Genomic DNA, 21,203 nt, shown 5'->3' on the forward strand with positions numbered 1-21,203 from the left:
TCTATTCCTGCTGTCCAGAAAATAACTATGTCGTCCAAAAAACGATGATACAATGTCCAACATTCCTTATATTTAGAATTTATTATATAGTCTTCCTCCCATTTGGCTAGGACTATATCGGCATAAGTGGGCGCACAAGCTGCGCCCATTGCTATGCCTTGAACTTGTTGATAATATTCACCATGAAATGTAAAAAAATTATATTTCAAGACCATGTCCACCAAACCTGTAATTATACTTTTTTCAGTGAGTGTCAATTTAGTATCCCTGTAAACCATTTCCTCAAACATGGTTAAACCTTCCTTATGTGGTATACATGTAAAAAGATCCACCACGTCTACAGTAATGAATAATAAATTTTCATTAAATAGATCTGGACCAATACATCTTAATAGGTCCCATGAATCTTTCAATGTATATTGGTTTTCAACACTTATATGTTTTACCTTATTGTCCACATATTTTGCTAATGGAAGTGTTTTAGACCCTTCCGCTGAGACAATAGGTCTCAAGGGTGGGTCTTCCATATTTTTGTGGACCTTAGGTATTCCAAATATTATTGGTATTCTTGGTTTTTCCACATATAAAAATTCAAAAGTCTTTCTATCCATTGATCCCTCGTATAACATATTGTTTAATAAACTATCAATTTTGTAGTATGCCAAATTCATTTCATTTAGTGAGACAGAAGTATATTTAGCTGCATCTTTTAATATAGAGTTCATTTTGCCTTCATATAATATATTGTCCATGAAGACAATTCCGCCCCCCTTGTCTGGTTTCATTATTCTCATGTCACTGTTATTCTTTAATTCATACAATATTTCATTTTCCTGCTTGGAAAGATTAAATTCAGTGACCCTTTCATCGTACAGTTGTCTAATTTCATTTTCCAACATAATCTCAAAATTTTTGACTTGGGGGTGTAAGGGTGGATTATATGTACTTCTGCGGACCAATTTTGAGTCCTGAGGAGGTAAATTTATCTTGATATTTGAAGTATTAGAAGAGAATAAAATATCCAAGATTAATTTTTCTAAGGAATAGTTTCACATCTATAATGGTACTTACCATTTCACCTTTCACAGAGGGTATAAATTTAAACCCTTTACTCAACAAGTGAAAATGTTGTTTTTTGGGGATAACATTACTAAAGTTGTAAATAGTAAAGTTGTCAAGTGTATATCTAATGCCATTAACCTGTATGGCATTCTGAATTATGTCCCGGTCCGGGGTTGGGTGTATTAAACCTAATACCTCCACCTCCCCCTTCTCCACCCCCTTTTCTGAAAATTTTGATACTCATCCTGATTCCCATAGGAATTTGGAAAATCTCTTCTTAATGGTGGAAATTCACTATCATATTCTGTATATACTCTTCCATTTCTATCCTCCTCATTATGTTCAGAAGGTGGGTCTACCTGATATTTATAACGATCATTTTTCCTGTAAGGTGGTTTGGGATAATTCATATTGTTCTCATATTCACTTATATCTCTCTTTAATTTACTTATTTTTCTTTCAATAATGTCGCTGCATTTCCAATCAATATATTCCTTTACCTTGTAATACTTTCTTTCATCTTTAATTTCAAAAATAAGATCTTCCTTTATACATACATCTAGTGTTTCTATCTCTATTTTTAACAAATCCTGCACTCTATTGTTTTCTTTAATAATTAATTTTAAAATGTCAAGACCACATTGATTGAATACATTCAACAATTCCTGATGAAAAACTGAACCTGCTACAACATTATTAGGGTACTTGCATACCCTTAGTCCCTTAGGGACCACTTTTCTGTTAATGCATTCAGCTAGGTATTCATTCTCTATAGTGAGCGTTTTAAATGTCATCATTAGTTTGTACAATTCATCCAGTTTGCTAAAATAACTAGTCCCATCAGCAGGAATCTGCTTGTGTACATTGTCAAACTGAATATTAAATGGCATTTTCAACCAATCTTTGATATCTTTTTTCTTCCACGAGCTGTGGAAGGAGGTATTAACAGTACCTTTGCTTTTGTTTGAGGTGGTGGGGTTATCAAAATCCTTGACAGCATCCGCCAGCGAAGAAGCAAGTATGTTTCCAGTTTCGGTTGGCGCCAAAAGTATTGGCGTGTTGGCCGGATTGAATGTTACACCATTCGGTGCTTCTATATCCAAGTTGCGTTGTGTAGAACCACTTTTGCGACGTTTTCTTTTGGATTTAGTCCCTGTTAACCATTCGGTTCCTTCTAACGAACTGGCGCTCTCTTCACTTTGCTTCCGATATAGCGTATGACACAACGGCATAAGAAGGTCAATCAACTCGGTGAGTTGACCTATCAGTCTCCGTGATTCCCCCATATCATCCTTCGGAGTCCCGCCTTCCATCGAGGGTGCGCTACACAAAAACTAGTAAAAATCCAAAAACAGTCCAAACGAACCAAGAATAAAGTCCAAAAACATCCAAGGTGAAAGCAGGAACTCACCAGCAAAGGTTTGACTGTTTATTGAAACCAGATATCAAAGAAACACGTTGTTGAATAAAACACAAACGCTCTTAGCAAACAAATTGCGTTTTCGTCTTTACCAGAAATGACTTCATCAGATAGTAAATCAATTAATTAATTAAGCCATTAAATAGTAAGACTTTTCAAATGATACCCTATCAGTTAAAAGGCATCCAAAAATAACCAATCACAATACTGACGCTCATGAATATTAAAAATTGAATACATTCAAATTCATTTATAAATTCAATGTACTTTGTTATTATTATATTACTAAAATAAAATATGTTGAGATATTTTATAAATGCCAAAACTGATATATATTTCATTCTTATAAGTATTGTTAAAATATTAAAATCCATTTATAAAACAGAAATGAATAAATTAATAGAGTGCTTGAAACAGTTGTAATCATTTCTTCATATGTGCAAACACTGCCATCTATTGATCATTGAAAATATTACAAGCTAGGGATATTTTTCTTAAATATCTGCAGCTCTCAATTTGAGTACTAACAAATTTGCGCTGAGCTACTGCACAATGGTATCTCCTATACCGAGCCAACAGATATTGCTAATATACTGTCAGACAGATTCAGTGATAACTTTACCCCCCCCCCAAAGGGTCAATCACAATATCAGTAGATTGCCAGGCACCCAGTATTACTGCTGCACAGGTTAAAACAGCATGGTCCAAGGCCAAGAATACAGATTCTATGGGACCTGACAGTATCCCTGTCTGTGTTCTACATGAACTACAGAGTGAACTGGCACCTCACCTGTGTGCCCTGTTCAATCACAGCCTCACCTCAGGCTTTGTCCCTACCAAATGGCGCACTGCTACAGTCATCCCTCTCCACAAAGGAGGGGCGACTACAGACCCCAGAAATTATCGCCCAATTAGCCTGACGGGTCTGATATGCAAAGCTATGGAACGCATCATCATGGACCCAATAAACAAGGATATAGGGAATCTCCAAACACTGGATCCTACACAGTTTGGTTTTGTGAAGGGTAGATCATGCCTACTCAACTTGGTAGACTTCTTTGAGTCAGTCACCAGAGCTGTGGATGAAGGCAAGGTGGTTCATATAGCCTACCTTGATCTGGCCAAGGCCTTTGATACCATTCCCCACTCAGGAATCATAGAAAAACTCACTACACTAGGCATCAACCCCTATATCACTAGGTGGGTTGCAAACTGGCTCACAGATAGAACCCACACTGTGGGTTCTGACTCCAAGTCACACTGTTGACCAGTCATGAGTGGAGTCCCACAGGGTTCAGTCCTGGGTCCTCTCCTGTTTGGTATCTACTTCTCTTAAGTCCAGGCCAATACGAAGGGACTCTGGCTGACAAAGTTCACAGACTATTGCAAGTTGGGAGCCATTATTAACTCCCCAAGTGATGTTGACATCCTACGGAATGGCCTCACTGAGACCAACGACTGGTGTCAGAACCATGGCCTTAATCCCAATGCCAAGAAATGTGTCATCATCCCCCTTGGGAAAAAAAAAAAACGGTTCCCTTGAATTACCACATTGATGGTAGTCCACCGAACACAGAAGGTGTTATAAGAGATCTGGGAACACAGGTTGACAGTAACCTCTCTTTTGGCCATCACGTTGCCACTGTGGTCAGAAAGTCCTTCTATGCGGCACATCTCATTACTAAGGGTTTTGCATCCAGGAAGAAAGAGGCAATTGTCTCCCTCTACTCTTCCCTCATTAGGCCAATCACCGAGTACAATGTCCCATTAGGCATGTACCTCACTAGACACCTGCAACAAATGGAGAGGCTGCAAAAGTACCTCACAAAGAGGATCCTAGGCCTTACATACTTGTCCTATATGGACAGACTCAAAAAAGCTCTAACTATTCTCTCATATCTCCTACTTAGAAGCGATCTTTGCTTGACTTACAAAGACATGTCTGACCCAGCTCTGTTAGAAATGCTACATCTAAAGAAATCTCAATCCCTCCCCACCACACTCTCCAGAGACCTCAACCTCATTACCAGAATCAACAGAACATGCTGGAGGGACAGGTTCTTAACCAGAGACAGCCCATGCTATGGAACAGACTTCCCATACATGTCAAGCAGAGCACCTCACTGACCCTCTTCAAGAGAAATCTTGACGAGTGGATGGGAAATAGAAAATTCACCCCAGGGATCACTCCAGTGGTTCTACTCAACAGAGGCAGTAGGAACTAAGGTCAGGTGGCACAATGCCAGGGTAATTCTATGGGCTAGGCTTGTAAAAGCTCCAGGGCCATTAGCCTAGCACACACCTATGAACCTATGACAGGAGTGTACAGAAAAGCCCTGTATGACCATATAATCAGCAGACTGAAATAAGCTTGATTCAAACCCCAAAACAAGCCACCCTGGTGGACTCCTAGTATTAATAGGATTTTCTTTCTTTTGGTGTACAACCTATTGAAAAGTAAGAGGGAATGTGCACAACAGAATAAAACATCTCTCATTAGTCTAAACAAGTGACTCACGGAACTAGTCAAGACTGAAAGCAGACTGAGGCAAAAATAGCCTCTAAAGCTAAGGATAATCATAGGGCATTTTTCAGTTATATCCCCAATTTTAAAAGCAACACCCAACAATGTGCAGAATTAGTTGTGGACGGTATCAACTATACTCAGCCAGAAGATGCAGCAAATCTGCTGGCTGATAAATTCAGCTCAAATTTCACCTTCCCATCGCCCCTAGTTCTCCCCCAAGAAATACCCTCCACCAATCCACACCCAATTATTACTAAAGAACAGTCCGTCTGTGCTCTCTAAAGCAAAATCACGGCTTCAATGGGGCCCAATGAAATACCAGGTTGCCTCTTAAACAGCTTGAATCAGGACCCATCAGGCGCATTGGGATCTCTGCTTAACAAGAGCCTCTGAACTGGCTTTGCCCCGCTAGAGTGAAGGCTAGCAACAGTCATCCCTCTGTACAAAGAAGGACCATCAACTGATCTGGGTGATTACAGAGCTACATGTTTGACTAGTCTTATATGTAAAGCCATGGACCCGATAAATAATGACATAAAAAACCTCCAAACACTAGACCCAAACCAATTTGGCTTTGTCAAGGGCAGATCATGCCTACTAAATCTGGTAGACTTTTTCGAAAAACTCACTAGGGCCATGGATGAGGGTAAAACAGTGCATATTGCCTACCTTGACCTAGCCAAAGCATTTGACACAATCCCACACTCCGGTACTATAAACTCACAAAACTGGGCATAAATCCCTACATTACCAAATGGATAGCCAGTTGGTTCATGGACTGGAAACGTGTGGTTAAAGTGGGTTAATCTAGATCCAGCAACAGGCCAGTTACTAGATGGGCCACAGGGCTCGGTGCTTGAAATACTCCTGTTCGGAATATACTTCTTTGAAGTCATGGCTAATGTAGCAGGCTTCTGGATGACAAAGTCGTCTGACAACTGCAAGCTGGTGCAATAATCAAATCCTCCAATGATGTAGATATCCTTCAGGAGGGTCTAAATCAGGCAAATGACTGGTGCCAGAGCCATGGCCTAAAACTAAATGCAAAAAAATGCATTCTCATACCCTTTTGGAAGCCAAAGATCTTTGAAAATTACAGCATGAATAGCACAACCCTAAGTGTAGATTCAGAGGCGAGAGATCTAGTTACACAAACAGACAGGAGCCTGAACTTTGACCGTCATGTGTCCACAGTGGTGAGGAAGTTTTTCTGTGCAGCACAGCTTATAAGTAAATGTATGGCATCCAGAGCCAAGGAAGTCATAGTCCCACTATAGTCATCCCTCATTAGACCAATAGAGTATAATGCGTCATTTAGCATGTACTTGACTAGGCACTTAAAAGAGCTGGAGTGAACCTAGGGATTTCTTACAAAGAAAATACAGGGTGTTCACAACATGTTCTATGTGGATAGATTAAAAGCCCTATCCCTTTACCCTGTGTCCTACCAACTATTAAGGGGTAACCTATGCCTAACCTACAAGACACTCAAATCTAGCCATGATGGTGCTACTACACATTCACAAGACAAACAGCAAGAGTGTCACCCAATCTAGGGATCTAAACCTAGTCAGTGACTTAAACAAAACATGCTGGAGAGAGAGATTTGTGTCCCTTCTTTGGAATAGGCTTCTTATTCAGGTTAAGCAGATCTCTTCCCTAGCCCTCTTCAAATGCAATTTGGAACAATGGATAGGGAATCACAAATTCACACCTGGGGTAGTGCCTATGTTCCTTATTGACAGGGGCAATCTGTAAAATACTCAAGGTGCATGCGCAAACCCAAGTCATCCTCTTGCCCCTAAGGGCCATACATTGTGCAAAATCGGGTTATATTGGTTAGGCTTGTAAGAGCTCTTAAGCTGTTAGTTTAGTAATCTCCTATGTGAACCTATAAAGAAGTGCATTTACTTTTCTTTTGTCCGCATGTACAGATAGTCACCAGTTTATATCCTTTAACTCTTTCTTACTCTGGTCTTAGAAAGTCAAGATGTGATGCTTTTAGAGGGGAAAGGATAGCAAGCATCAGAAGTCAATAATAAGAAGGAAGACATTAAAGGAAGGGTTGCAAGAATAAAAGGGAGGACAGTGAGAAGTAAATGGTGTTTGTGATTTATATACCACTAGGAATTAGGACTAATGCACTCAAGGAATTAATGGTATAGAAGGAATAGTGATTTATATCAGAGATTGGAATTTGACAGTAAGTAGAGAAGATGTGAATAAAGATCCTGGAGGAACAAGAATAAACAGAGGGGAGATACTTAAGGGATTATTGGGCATCTATGGGGCTCTTAGACATATGGAGAGCAACAAAAGAGGGGATAATAGGCACCTCATATACTTTTTACTTGTATAATCACAATAACTGGGCAAGATTAGATAGGGGATATACTTTAAAAGAACATGTACACTCAGTGGCAAGAATTACTGTGGAACCACTTACACTACCTGATCACATATTACTAGACACAAGGATACAACTACCAATAGTAGTAAGTCTCAAAAGACGCTGGAAAGTACGTCGTTATATCATGCAAAAAAGGAAGAACAAGCTTGAGTTAAAGTGTTAATAAACAAAGAAAAAGAACAGGTGGGGAGCAATGAAGATGGTTTGTTGGGACAGAATAGAGGTGATATCAGGTGCCAGATTCAGGAAAGAATGAAGAGACAATGATGGAGAGGAATGGTGAGGAAGGCACTCCTAGCAGAATTGGTTTCAATATAACAAACAAGGTGGGAAAAACAAAACAAACAAGTACAAGACAAAACAAATGTTACAGGATTGGGAGGAAAAATGTAGGCAAGGAAGATAGCAGTAGAAAAGTTGTCCACCACTGTTACACCTACAGCTACCAGGGCATCAGCAGTTAGGCTACGACAGTATAAGGTAGAGAGAGGAATCTACATGATTAGAAAGAAGGTTAAAAGTCAGGAAGAAGATACATTGGAAGGAATACAAGAAACATTTGGGGAATATTACCACGAACTATATAGGGACAAACAGAGAGAGAGAGAAAGGGCAGTGAGTGAGGAGGACAAGGTTGGAGATGCCAGAGTTAGGGCAGGTAGAGAGGTGGATAAAGAAACATTAATGAAATTGATTGGAAGAGAGGAAATGTTAACAGCATTTAGAAAGCTAGCAAAGGGGAAGTCACCTGGGAGCAATGGAATCTCCATAGAGTTTTGGGGGTCAAATAAGGAGGTGGTAGTCAGCTGCTGGGAAGTATTCTTTAACAGACATTAGAAGGGGCGAAGCCACTGAAATCTTGGAAAGATGCAAAAATATCTGTAATACACAAGGCGGGGAAGGTGCTTTTGTACCCAGCATCATGTGGACCTATATCCATACTAAATCATAATTATAAATGTTTTATGCAAATACAGGCTGAAAGAGTGATACATGTTTTGAAAATAAATGAATAAAAGATGACCAAATAAGATTTGTGGGTGGGGGGACATAGAACAGCTGATAATATTATTAAATTAGGATAATTTCTACAATTAGCATGGATATCTTTAGGAGTGGACAACACATTCAATGAGGAGGAGTGGAAGATTTATTCAGGGTGGTGCAGAGGTGGGGCTTTACAAATAGTTGGGATAGATTACTAAAAAACTTGTATACTGGAGCGAGTACCAAGGTAAAGATCAGGTTGAGTATATTAGAGAGGCTAGACATCAGAAAGGGTACTAGGCAGGGGTGCCCTCTGTCTCCTGTACTGTCTGCAATCTACGCTGAACTATCAATGGCGGCAATAAACCAATCAAATTTAAGGAGATATAGGTGGGACTCTGCACAGAAAAATATCTCTTTGTATTTGTATGCAAATGATATCTTAATGACCAAGTGAATACAGGGAAGATGGGAGTAAACTGTGGTAGTTGCTGGGAGATTTTGAAAAGGAATTAGATTATAAAGAAAAGACAAAGACAATATGAGCAAATGGTGGAGAAGGGAGAAGAAAACAACAAGGGGAGGACTTTTGGGTGGAGCAAATGAGATATCAATACTAATTAAATCGAACCATAGCATAAGCTAGAATTCCCACCTTCTGGAAAATATCCTACATAATCATGCACCACCTAATCCAGAATCACCTCATGTAAGATACCCAGCACGGCTTCCGTCCTCACCACAGCACTACTTCAGCCCTACTAGTCTTTACCAACACCATAAACCATAATCGCAACAATCACATATCCTCCGCCCTCTTCTTGGATCTTTCCAAGGCATTCGACATGGTGGATCCCCAACTTTTAATACACACCCTGCAAACATTCTGTCTAGATACTAAAGCCCTTCTATGGTTTAAATCCTACCTGAATGGGAGACAGCAGGCTGTTCTTTGGCAGAACAAACTCTCTAACCTACTACACAACACCCTTGGAGTACCACAAGGCTCTATACTAGGGCCCCTGCTGTTCTCCATCTTCATTAACAACCTGTATACTATCATCCCAAAAGTCAGCTGCATCCAATACGCTGACGACTCTACCAGGATATGCTCGGCCACATCTCCCAACAGACTTATGGTCAGCTACCCAGACCATCTTTAACACTATAGAAAACTGGCTTTCTGAACATCGTCTAATACTAAATCCCCAAAAAACTAAAATGCTGTTATTTTTACCAACACAAAGGTCTACTGCTTTTACTTTTACCATAAATGCAAATGATGGCACAATAATCTCCCCTGACCCCTCTACAAAACTATTAAGTGTCATTATAGATAAACTAAAATTCGACCTACATGTAAACTAAATCGATCAAAATAATCAATAAAAAACTAGGGTCACTTTACAGAATAAAACCCTTCCTAACCCCTCCAGCCAAAATTGTCATAGCTCGCTCTCACCTTCTTTCAACACTTCTGTATGCATCCCCTCTACTCTCTAATCTAAACAAGACTGTACTTAAACTCTCCATGTGCTACAACCACATTGCCAGGTTTGCCACTGGGTTGCCTTTTAGGACACATCATTGCATCAATCTAAACCAGCTTGGGTGGCTTGAACTACCCAGTCTAATCCAGTATAACCAACTGATTATGGCTTATAAAATCCTTTATAATCCGGACAATACTTCTGCACTTAAAAATCTTATCACCCCCTATCACAATCCTCAACTGCTTCGATCCTTTAACAAACTACTAATTCAGACAAGCAAAATGAACAATGCAGCTGGTGACTCTCTCTTTGCAAACTTTGTAGGTAGATCCTAGAACTCACTTCTAGCTGATATTACTTTACTTTCCTCCCTAGGTCAATTTAAAATTTGACTCAAACAACATCTGGCACTAAACTGGTTATGTCATTGTATCAAGCCTGGCTAACGCTCTTCTAGAATGTGTAAAATCTGTTTATCAGCTTACTGTGTAATTTACCCCTGACTTTTACTTGGGATGAACTCTAACCTGTGGAACATGTTTATTATTGTTTGCTTATGTAATCATTGTTAATATTCTGTTTGTAACTGGTTTTGTTGTTTTGTTTACCTTGGAGCTTTTCTCCCAGGGCCTCCACTGAAAATGGGCATGCATCCAGTCAGACTATCCCGGTCAACAAATGTAAAATAAAAATAAAATAAATTTAGGGATATGGATAAGTAACAGAGTAGAGAAAACAAAGAAAAATACTTCTGACAAAATTAATAAGTCCAAAGAACAGTTACAAAAGTGGAAAATTTGGGGACTGGATGTAAACCAGAAGGTACAGGTTTTACAAATGTACATAATGCCGCAATTTGATTATGCGAGCAAAGTATTTGGGCATTACTAGAAAATAATTTAAAAAAAGGGAAAAGAAAGCAAATGTTTAAAAAGTTTCTATAGGCAGGGGAAAACCGTGAGTGCGTTGGGAGAAGCTGACTCAAGTGACCAAATTCAGAGAATTGGGAGTCAACGGTAGTAAGTGTTCTGAAATTCATAGAGAGAATGTGGCAGATAGGAAAAGAAGTAGTGGATGAAGACGGAAGATGTGTTGAATGTATTGCTGGAAACATCTAAAAAGGAGTTTAAGACAGAGGGGTTTAAGCAGGCACAATGAATTTTTAAAGAAAGTTGGAGGAAAGAAGACACAGTGTCATAGAAAGACAGGGGGGATTAGAGAGGGATGAGCAGGCCATAAATGGGCTACGGAGATGGAGTATTAGGCAAACAGAAGTGACATACTGGCCCCAAATTCTGGAAGCTCAGAGTTAAAAAGTGGGAGTGATTAGAGAGGAATATCACCTGATGGAAGATTTAAAATGAGACTATGAAGGGCTAGAAAACCGTTGAAACAGAACGAAGACCAAAGTAAAAGGAGGAAAGAGAATGCCTAGGTTAGTTAAGGAAACTGAAAGCAGAAGACTTGAAGGGAAAACTACAACAGGATTATTAAAAGGTAGGAAAAGAATGGTGTGTGTGTGGGGGGGGGCAACAGGATTATTAAAAGGTAGGAAAAGAATGGTGTGTGTGTGTGGGGGGGGCAACAGGATTATTAAACGGTAGGAAAAGAATGGTGTGTGTGTGGGGGGGGCAACATTCAGGAAAGACAATGGGTACTCCAGTAGAGGGAAGGGAATTGCTCTCTCTAGGTATCTTACTAAAGCAAAAAGATTTAAAATCTTTGCAGGAAAATGCCTGCATAAATTTTTTACACACCACTCAGACTAGCTAGAATGTTCAAGGGTAGGAGGAAAATGCTAGAGATGTAAAGAACAGAAGGGAAAACGGACCAGTATTTTTTGGGGGGAATGCAGGAGCTGGAGGCATACAAGACATGGGGGGTGCTGAAGAAGCTGGTAGAGAAACAGATTGGGAGGTCTCAAACTTTGGTTACTAGGGTATGAAAACAACAGACAGTATTAAAGCACAACATGACACTGAGAAAGTTGTTGATAACAAGGGAAGAAAGGAATTATCAGGAAATGGAAACCAGATGAGAAGCCCAAAGTAGGGGAGGTGACAGACATGATGGAAGAACTGGAAAAGCTGGAGAGACTGGGTAGGAAAGTCAACAGCATTAAAAAGCAGGAAAGGATATAGGGTATATGGAAGGAAAAAGTTGGAAGAGTAGAGTAGTAAGTTGGAGAGGTTAGTTAAAAGGATAAAGACATTGAATTAGACTGGATGTACACAGATTGATAGGTATAACTGAGGAAAATAGCGGATTAAAATGAGATGAGGGTTGGGGGGTATGCGTACATAGTTTGAGTGAGGACTGTTATGTTATATGGCATTAGAAAAGCTGGGAATTAAATAGGCACCGGTATTGAAGGGGAAACTCTCTTGCCATATACATTGAGCCCAGGTAGTGGACAAAATTTATTTAAAAACTGTTCTATGTGAAATATTATGAAGTACAGTAGAGAGTCGATGCATCTGAAACATCAATTATCCAAATGCAGCCTTCCAAAGTTTTCAGGTAGGAAACCTCAAAGTCTGAATATGTAAACATTACACATATTCACTTGTGTGTGTTTTTTGAGCTTGTCGCCTGCTCGTGTGCGAAAAATATTCTTTGTTGTCCACTGGAATCACTGAATGATTGAAAAGCATATTCACCGCATGCAGAAAAAGCAAGATATTAGAAGTTTTTTTACCTGGTTCAGTTAGATGTTTGATTATCCAAACTTCCCTAGGTCCCAATTCGTTTGGATAATCAACTCTCAACTGTACTGAAACATTGAGGAAAAAAATGTAAAATACTTGAATATATTTGATTTTGAGTTCTGTATTAGTGGAATTGCACAGCTGAATAATCCCAATTAAAAAAGAGAGTCATAGCTTGTAATTTTACTTAGAATAATTATAGACACATATACTTAAAAATAAAACCACAACTCATGAACAAAGGTAAGCATAATTTGAGTCTAATATGCCATGTATATCTAGTCTCTCAGATGAAGAAATATATTAAACAACAACAAAAAAACTTCAGGTTCTTTGATCAAGGTTAATCCCAAACCTACAGAAATGCAGCATTACATTTGTTAAATTTAACACCACAAACACTTTCCCTGTAGGTTACAAGAAGGACGACTGTACCATCTCATTAACAATAAATTCAGGGTCACTCCAAAATTGCTGCCACAAAGAGCTTACATCCAGAACTAGTTCTGCTAAATGTGCTTCAACACCACAGAATAAATATGGCAATCTGATGATACCACGCTATGCCAGTCGGAAGATACCACGCTATGCCTGTCGGAAGATACCACGCTATGCCTGTCTGATGATACCACGCTATGCTTGTCTGATGATACCACGCTATGCTTGTCTGATGATACCACGCTATGCCTATCTGATGATACTACGCTATGCCTATCTGTTGATACTACGCTATGCCTATCTGATGATATGCTTTTATATCACGTTATCGAAAGATGAAAATAGCGAACGCTATTTCATCGGCCCCAAAACATCTAAACATGAAAATATTGAACATTCAGAACAGCAAATTTTTTCCCCGTGGAAAAATTTGTTGCTCTGAAACACATACACACAACACAAACACATCAAACAAACAGCAACCACACACATGCACTTAAATTCCTACATCTAACACTACGCTACACTAAACTAAACATACGCTACTATCTACTCCCTTACCTTAACCCAAACCCTAACCCTAAGGTCCGTCACTATCGCACACTCACCTAACCCGCGCCCTAACCCTAACTCACAAACCGCTCCTAACCCTAAAGTCTGTCACTATCGCACACATGCCTAACCCGCGCCCTAGCTCACTTAACCCGTCCCTAACGTACAAACAATCGCACACTTACCTGAACCCAACCCGTAACTTTCTACCACAGCACTAAGAATAGCGAAGCCACAGAAACAGCCAACCAAATTCTTTTCTGAGGAAAGAATTTGCTGTTCTGCAGCTTCGCTATTTTTAGTGTTCGCTGAATAGTGTTCGATATCAGAACATTCGAAGTTTTAATACTTCGATGGTCCGATATAGACCCGATGATACTACACTATGTTTGTCTGAGGATACTACGCTATGCCTGTCTGACGATACTACGCTATGCTTGTTCACCGAATTCCATAAATCTATTTCTGTAAATAAGGTATTCTAAGCCATTGGTAATACCATTTAAACTGTCTAAATGCAATCAACTGAATTTAGTGACGGTCCTTGTGAAGACATGACATTCAGTCCCATTACAAAACCGCTCCAATACTGGACATATGATCAGATCAGTTTCACAATGTGCTTTGAATGCTCTCCTTACAATCACTTTACTCCCCACCTCTGAGTGGGTAATTATTCAATCATATATGATTGAAAATAAAACTAATAAAGGCAAACCACAAGTGATTCTATAAGGGAGTAAAGCCCCCTGTTCCCCACTTATGTAAATATTCCAACTCTCTCATCACAAAAACACTCCCGTGGTGAACACAAGGTAGCTAGGGAAAGGTAAAATTGAGGGATACGGAATGGAAAAATATTGCCCAACCAAATGAAAAACAATCACTTTTAAGGCCATTGTTTTCAATAGTTGACATTTTATGACCTAAGCAATCCTTAGCAGAGTTTGGCACACAAGAAATAGCAGGCATCAATTTATATACACAATACATGCACAACTATACATCAGTAAAGGAAATGAATAAATATACATGACAGATAAGCATGTCATTATGACCCTTACCCTGAAAAAGGGTCTACTGCCACAGCAAAAGGACTTGACATATCATCTCGGAAAAGGGTTCTCTTATTCGTTCCATCCATTAAGGCCATATTAAGGGTATGAGCAGATGTATCGCTCCAATATACATTTCTGTACAGCCAGTCCACAGCAATCCCTGCAGGCCTCTGGGCATGAGCTAGTACTTGTGCTGTTCCAAGGTTCTGATCCAACAAATTCCTGAAACAATTATTACAACAAATTAATGACAGTCCCCGTTTTGGTCTCTACCAAACAAAACTTCTAGGAGCCAGGATCCTTCCCTTGCAGTCAGTTTTCCAAAAGGAAGTATCCAGCATTTCAGGCAGCCAGGAAAGAGTAAACAAAGTAAGAGAAAAGTACAGTTTTGTACCTACCATAAATGTAGATGTCCGATAGATATGCAACTGCAGTCCTGACATATGGGTTGTCCTGCCTCAGGCAGCCCCTCGGTCGGCCGGATTCCAAAGTCTGGGTCCGGCGTCAGCTGATGTCGCCTCCTCCCCGACGTCAGAGCGGCTGGAGTATAAAGGCATCCGCCGACACCATCTTCTTCAGTGTTTCTTGCCCCGGATGCCAGGTGCCCTCCAAGGAAGGCTAATATTTGTGAATGGATAAGCAAAAAATTCCAGACATGCACAATAGTAATAAACAGATACACCATAATAGATAACCCCAGCTGAAAAGGAGAGGGGGAACGAACCCAAGGGAAAAAAGCAGTGGGGTAGGAGGGAGGGAAAAAGTACAGTTTTGTACCTACCATAAATGTAGATGTTCGAAGATCCACATTGCTGCAGTCCTGACACTTGTCAAGGCGCATTAGTCTGGCGATCAGGGCGTCAGGGTACAATCATGACCGGCGTCATCATTTCTTGCCCCAGATGTCAGAAGACCCTAAAAGATAAGGCCAAACCAAAACAACAACACACCAAACACCCTGTACCAAATATATGTACAATATATACAAAGTCAGAAAGGTACAATCCCACCCACACAACCACCCCTAAACACAGAGGGAAGGAGGGAGGACTGCAGCAATGTGGATCTTGAACATCTACATTTATGGTAGGTACAAAACTGTACTATGTTCTTCATCTCACATTGCTGCAGTCCTGACACTTGGGTAGAATCCCAAAGCAGAGGTAAGGGAGGATGGCAAATCACAAAGAAGCAGGAGCTGACAACATGCCCTGTAAAATAGCAGTGGCAAAACCAGCCCTAGATTTAGAGTAGAGAGGAAGGTGGTAATGCTTAGAGAAAGTATGCACTGAACTCCAAGTAGCAGCCTCCAAAATATCCTTAGTTGCCACCCCTTAGAAAATTGCTATGGCAGTAGCCCTAGTGGAATGAGGCCTAATCCCAGCTGGAATCTCCTTGCCATGGTGGGAGTAACAGAAAGTAATGCAAAACCCAATCCACTTAGAAATAGTTTGTTTTGACACAGGCTTACCCTGAGAACTCAAAGCAAATGAAACAAACAACTGCTGAGACTGCCTAAAATCCTTAGTCCTACTTAAATAATAACGAATTGCCTGTGTACATCTAAAGTGTGCAAAATCTTTTCCCTTATTTTGGGGATTTGCATAAAAGGTAGGCAAATGAATAGTTTGGTTTAAAGCCACACTAGAAACCACTTTAGGCATAAAGGAAGGATTAGTATGTAAAGATACCCTATCCTTATGAAAAATCAGGAAAGGCTCAAGGGCGTGCAATTCAGACACCCTTCTTGCAGAGGTAATGGCTAACATAAAAGCAGTCTTCCATGACAAATATTTCAATTCAGCAGTAGCTGCAGGCTCAAAAGGTTGTAGAGTGAGTTTCTCCAACACAAAATTGAGGTCCCAAGCAGGAGTAGGAGCTCGGGTCTTATATTCTTTGCCCCTCTAAGAAATTGCTTGAACAAAGGAGGAGAAAACAATGGTGGGTCACAATCATAGTGAGCTGAAATTGCTGCAGCATGAATCTTAATGGAAGAGAAAGACAAACCTTTGTCCAATAACTCAGTAAGATATTGAAGAGCCACACTCAAATTTGGCTCAGAAACATCCAAATCCTTTGCTGCACTCCAAAATGAAAATTTCTTCCATTTTCCTTGTACTAGGTCTTCTGGCTTCCATAATCACATTCAAAACTTGTTGAGGAAGCTGAGACCTGCTATGGTTCAAAACAGAATATGCCAGGCTGTTAGATGAAGAGAGTGAAGCTTGACATTGAGTAGATGCCCGTCCTTCTGAGACAACAGGTGTGGAATCAAAGGTAAGGGCCATCAGACTCCTCAGCAATGGGTACCAGTGCTGGAGCTATTAAAATCATCCTTGGCTTGTCTTGTCTGACCTTTAGAAGTACCTTTGGGAGGAGAGGCAGAGGTGGAAAGGCATACACATGAAGATTTTTCCAACTGAAAGAAAGAGCATCCACTTTCCAGGCTGTGTGATGAAAACTTTGGCAGCTGGTGGTTTAGTGGAGAAGCGAACAGATCTATGTCTGGAGTTCCCCATGACACTGTCAATGTCTGAAATACATGAAGATCCAGTTTCCACTGTGGGGATCCATGATTTGCCTGCTTAACACATCTGCTAAGGAGTTCTGTGCTCCTGGCAGAAACCTTGCTTGAAGATTCAGTTGCAAGTAACGCCGTCTCCCACAAAATCATTGCTTGCCTGCATAGAGGATAAGAATGTGTTCCCCTTGTTTGTTGATGTACCACATGACAGTTGTGTTGTCTGTTAGAATCAACACCTGCCCTGGAAGAAGTAAATCCTTGAAAGCCAGTAATGCAAACTGGACTGCTAACATCTCCTTCATGTTGATATGTAGATGCTGCAGTCTGGCAGGCCACTTGTCTTGTATCCACTTTCCATTCAGATGAGCTCCCCAAGCTGTGTCTGAGGCATCTGTCGTTAGAATCTGACTGCCCCTCTGGGGGGTCACAGAGAGAGTCCCTGTTTAGGTGACATTCCTGAGCCCACCACAAAAATTCCTTCTGAATGCAAGGAATTATTCAATGACAGTGTCCAAATCCTGGCAGTGCTGTGTCCATACATTTTGAGATACCATTGCAGCTTCCTCATATGCAGTTTGGCATTGGGAAGCACCAGAATACAAGATGCCATGAATCCTAAGGCTTGAAGGACTGTCCTTGCAGTCAGCCCGGACTGATGAGATAGTTGATGGAAATAAAGAGAAAGATTCTTTTGTTTGTCCGGGGTTAAAAAGGCATCTGGTTGCTGTATTCAGTCTCACACCCAGAAAGCACATGTCTTGAGAGGGTACTAGACTCCTAGGCATCTTAGCACTGCTATCACATATTCCAAATGCTGAAGAAGAACGCCCCTCCTTGAGCCAGAATCAGGCAATCGTCCAAATAAGGATAGATTTGTATTCCTTTTAGCCTGAAGAAAGCTATCAATGGAGCCAGAACCAATTAGTCTGATAGGAACATGAAGGTAAGCTTCCTTGAGATCCAAAGTTACCATCCAGTGAACTTTGCCCAGCAGAGGTAAAAGCTGTTGTAACGCCAACATTTTGAACTTGGGAATGTCCAGATAAGTGTTGAGGATAGATAGATCCAAAATTTGTTGAGGAGGAATGTCTGGCATGCCTTTGAAAGGGAGCAAGGGTGAAAAAAAAAAACTGTAACCGTGATGAATGATATCCATACCCATCTGTCTTGAATCATAAGAAAATCTTTAACAGTCTGCATAGACTTAGCCTTGTCTTCCATTTTTTTTAGAACTGCTTCCACAGAACCACCAAAATAACACATCAGATGTATAGAGCATCTATGAACTAAATCCTGCAACTCTTTACACCTCAACCTTCCGCTACCAGCATCTACCTTAGACTTTAATTGTGAAAGGAGATAATTTTGGTATTTCAACATATGAAACTGGCAATTCAAAGCTCTCATGGCCAAAGTGGAAGAAGTATACACTTTCTTTCCCCATCTATCCAAAGCCCTTGCCTCTTTATCTGGAGGAACAGGATTTTAACAACAGAAGCCTTAACACCTTTAGGCCCCTGTGAAACAGTTTCTGGGTCTGCCCTAGGACTCTTAAAAAGATACTTATGAGCTTCAGGCACCCTATAATATCTATCTGGTTTTACTGGAGCAGGAGGCAAAGAATCAGGGTTCAGAGAAGCCTCTGCAAAACATCCTCCACCACATCTAGAACAGGAGGTATAGCTAAAGGCCTATGCTGGGGTAGAAACAAAATTCCCTCAGCCTTTTCCTGGAATCAGAGAAATCCTGACCTTCCCATTTAAAATGCTCCCTCATGGAATGAAGAGTCTCTGAAAATGAAAAATCCTCAGGGGGAGAAGCAGAAGGAGTAGAATCATCTACATCAGAATCAGAGTAAGGGAATACTCCTGCAAGTCTTCAGAAGAGACTCAAAGCATCCCGAACACTGCTCAAAACTCCCAAGCTCAGGTTCCACCCTAGGCCTCTTATCAGGAGGGGTATAGAACCTCTAATCATTGTAATCAAATCTTCTGCCATCTTAAGCATATGCTTCTTAGGTACAGACCCTGAAGAACTAGGGGTAACACCTGAAACAAAACTTGGCCTGCCCCTGGGAGAAGCCTTGGAAACAGCAGGGGAGGGCCTAACCACCTTAGGAAGGGAGGGAAGAACAGCTACCTGAGAAGCCCCTTTCCACCTGGCCTACCTCCTGAGAGGTCACATCTTGCAGTAATAAAGTCTCTCCCTGGGATTCCAAAGAAATTACTGGCTGAACCTCTGCTCCACCGAAGCCCCTCTAAGAACGACGCGTCCGCACGGACCGGTTTTCCAGCCTAGGCTTTGCTGTTTTGCGACGGCATTTTATAATTACACCGCTTCCCAAAACTAATTGTTAAATCTAGCACAAGCGCGACAGCCAACTCGTGCTCAGCAGGCCTAAGCAAGGTATACACAAGGTATGGTAATCCCTATGAGGTATCTGTTTTTAGGTCTGAAACTCCGACCGAAAATCTCAGAACGCCAACCCTGCACTGCAAAACTGCTTCTACATCGACCACGCAAAAAAAGACTGAGGAAATGACGGCGCCGCGCGCATTTGTACCTGGCGCCCCTGCGCCAGACTATCTTGACCTTGACCGACGCCATCCTGACTGCAGTTGCATATCTATCAGACATCTACATTTATAGTAGGTACAAAACTGTACTATGTCCTTCAAGAATGCAGCTGCAGTCCTGACATATGGGTTGAATACTATAGCCAAGCTGGGGGTGGTAGGATCTAAGCTAGAGATGGTGTAGCTAAAAGACCCTGCAGGACTGCAGATGCAAAGCCTGCTCGGGATCTGGAGTATAAAGGCAGGTTGTAGTGTCTGGTAAATGTATGCACGGAGCTCCATGTAGCAGCCTCTAGAATGTCCTTTGTAGCCACTCCTCTTAGAAAGGCTGTGGATGTGGCTATAGCTCTAGTTGAGTGTGGCCTAATATTGGCTAGCACACCCTTTCCATGGAAGGAGTAACAGAATCTGATGCAGTGTCCAATCCATTTTGAAATTGTTTGTTTGGAGACTGCCTTTCCTTGCGCTCCGGCAGTATAGGCTACAAATAGTTGGTCAGACTTCCTGGTGGTCTTTGTTCTGTCCAAGTAGTAGCGTAGTTGTCTGTGTATGTCCAAAGTATGTAGTAGCTTTTCCCCTTTATTTTGAGGATTGGGGAAGAAGGTAGGCAGGTGAATTGCTTGATTTAGAGACACCCTGGATATCACTTTTGGCATGAATGAAGGATTGGTCCTTAGAGAAACTCTGTCCTGATGAAAGATGAGAAAGGGAGGTACTGCCATGAGGGCCTGTATCTCCGAGACCCTTCTTGCTGAGGTAACTGCCAACAGGAAGACTGTTTTCCAGGAGAGAAATTGCATTTCTGAAGATGCTGCTGGATCAAAAGGAGGAGGAGTTAATTTTTCCAAGACGTAGTTGAGGTCCCATGCAGGAACTGGTGGTTTCCTGGGAGGTTTGATATTCTTTATCCCTCTTAGAAACTGTCTTAGCAAGGGATGCGAAAACACAGGTGGGTCAGTTGTATTTTGCTGAGATTGCTGAAGCGTGAATTTTAATGGAAGAATATGAGAGGCCACTATGAAACATTTCTGCCAAGTATTCTAATATCTGAGGTATGCTCATTACAGATGCATCCTGACCCTTGTTGGCATTCCAGATGATGAATCTCTTCCATTTGCTGCATAGGTTTTTCTGGTGGAAGGTCTGCGTGCTTCCAGCAAGATTTCCTGAACCTTTTCGGAGAGGGGGACATGGGGCAAAGTCATGGAACCCTCCAAGCTGTCAGTTGTAATGTTTGCAGGTTTTGATTAACAGTCCTGTAATTGTGTTGAGTTAGGAGCAATGGCCATTGGGGCAAGGGCCATGGCTTGGTTTGAGTTATGCTCAGTAGCAAGGGATACCAATGCTGCCTCGGCCAGTCTGGAGCTATCAATATTCCCTTTGGTTGCTCTGCTTTGATCTTCAGTAACACCTTGGTGAGTAGTGGTAGAGGAGGGAATGCATAGATT

The 21,203-nt window shown here is 41.0% G+C and overlaps 1 protein-coding gene across 2 annotated transcripts in view; it reads right to left on the minus strand.

Annotated features, from left to right (window-relative positions):
• The window catches only part of CD320 (CD320 molecule), a 279,707-nt gene that overhangs the window by 70,021 nt on the left and 188,483 nt on the right, over window positions 1–21,203 (minus strand). The window contains exon 6 of one of the 2 annotated variants that reach the window (XM_044090683.1): window positions 14,662–14,877. The exons of the other annotated variant lie outside the window; for it this stretch is intronic. Coding sequence (XP_043946618.1) covers window positions 14,662–14,877 — 216 coding nt within the window. The remainder of the gene's footprint in view (window positions 1–14,661; window positions 14,878–21,203) is intronic. 2 annotated transcript variants of the gene reach the window in all.

This window comes from Protopterus annectens, chromosome 13.part0 (genome assembly GCF_019279795.1).
Source record: "Protopterus annectens isolate FY-2018-M chromosome 13.part0, PAN1.0, whole genome shotgun sequence".
NCBI classification, from domain to species: Eukaryota; Metazoa; Chordata; order Ceratodontiformes; family Protopteridae; genus Protopterus; species Protopterus annectens.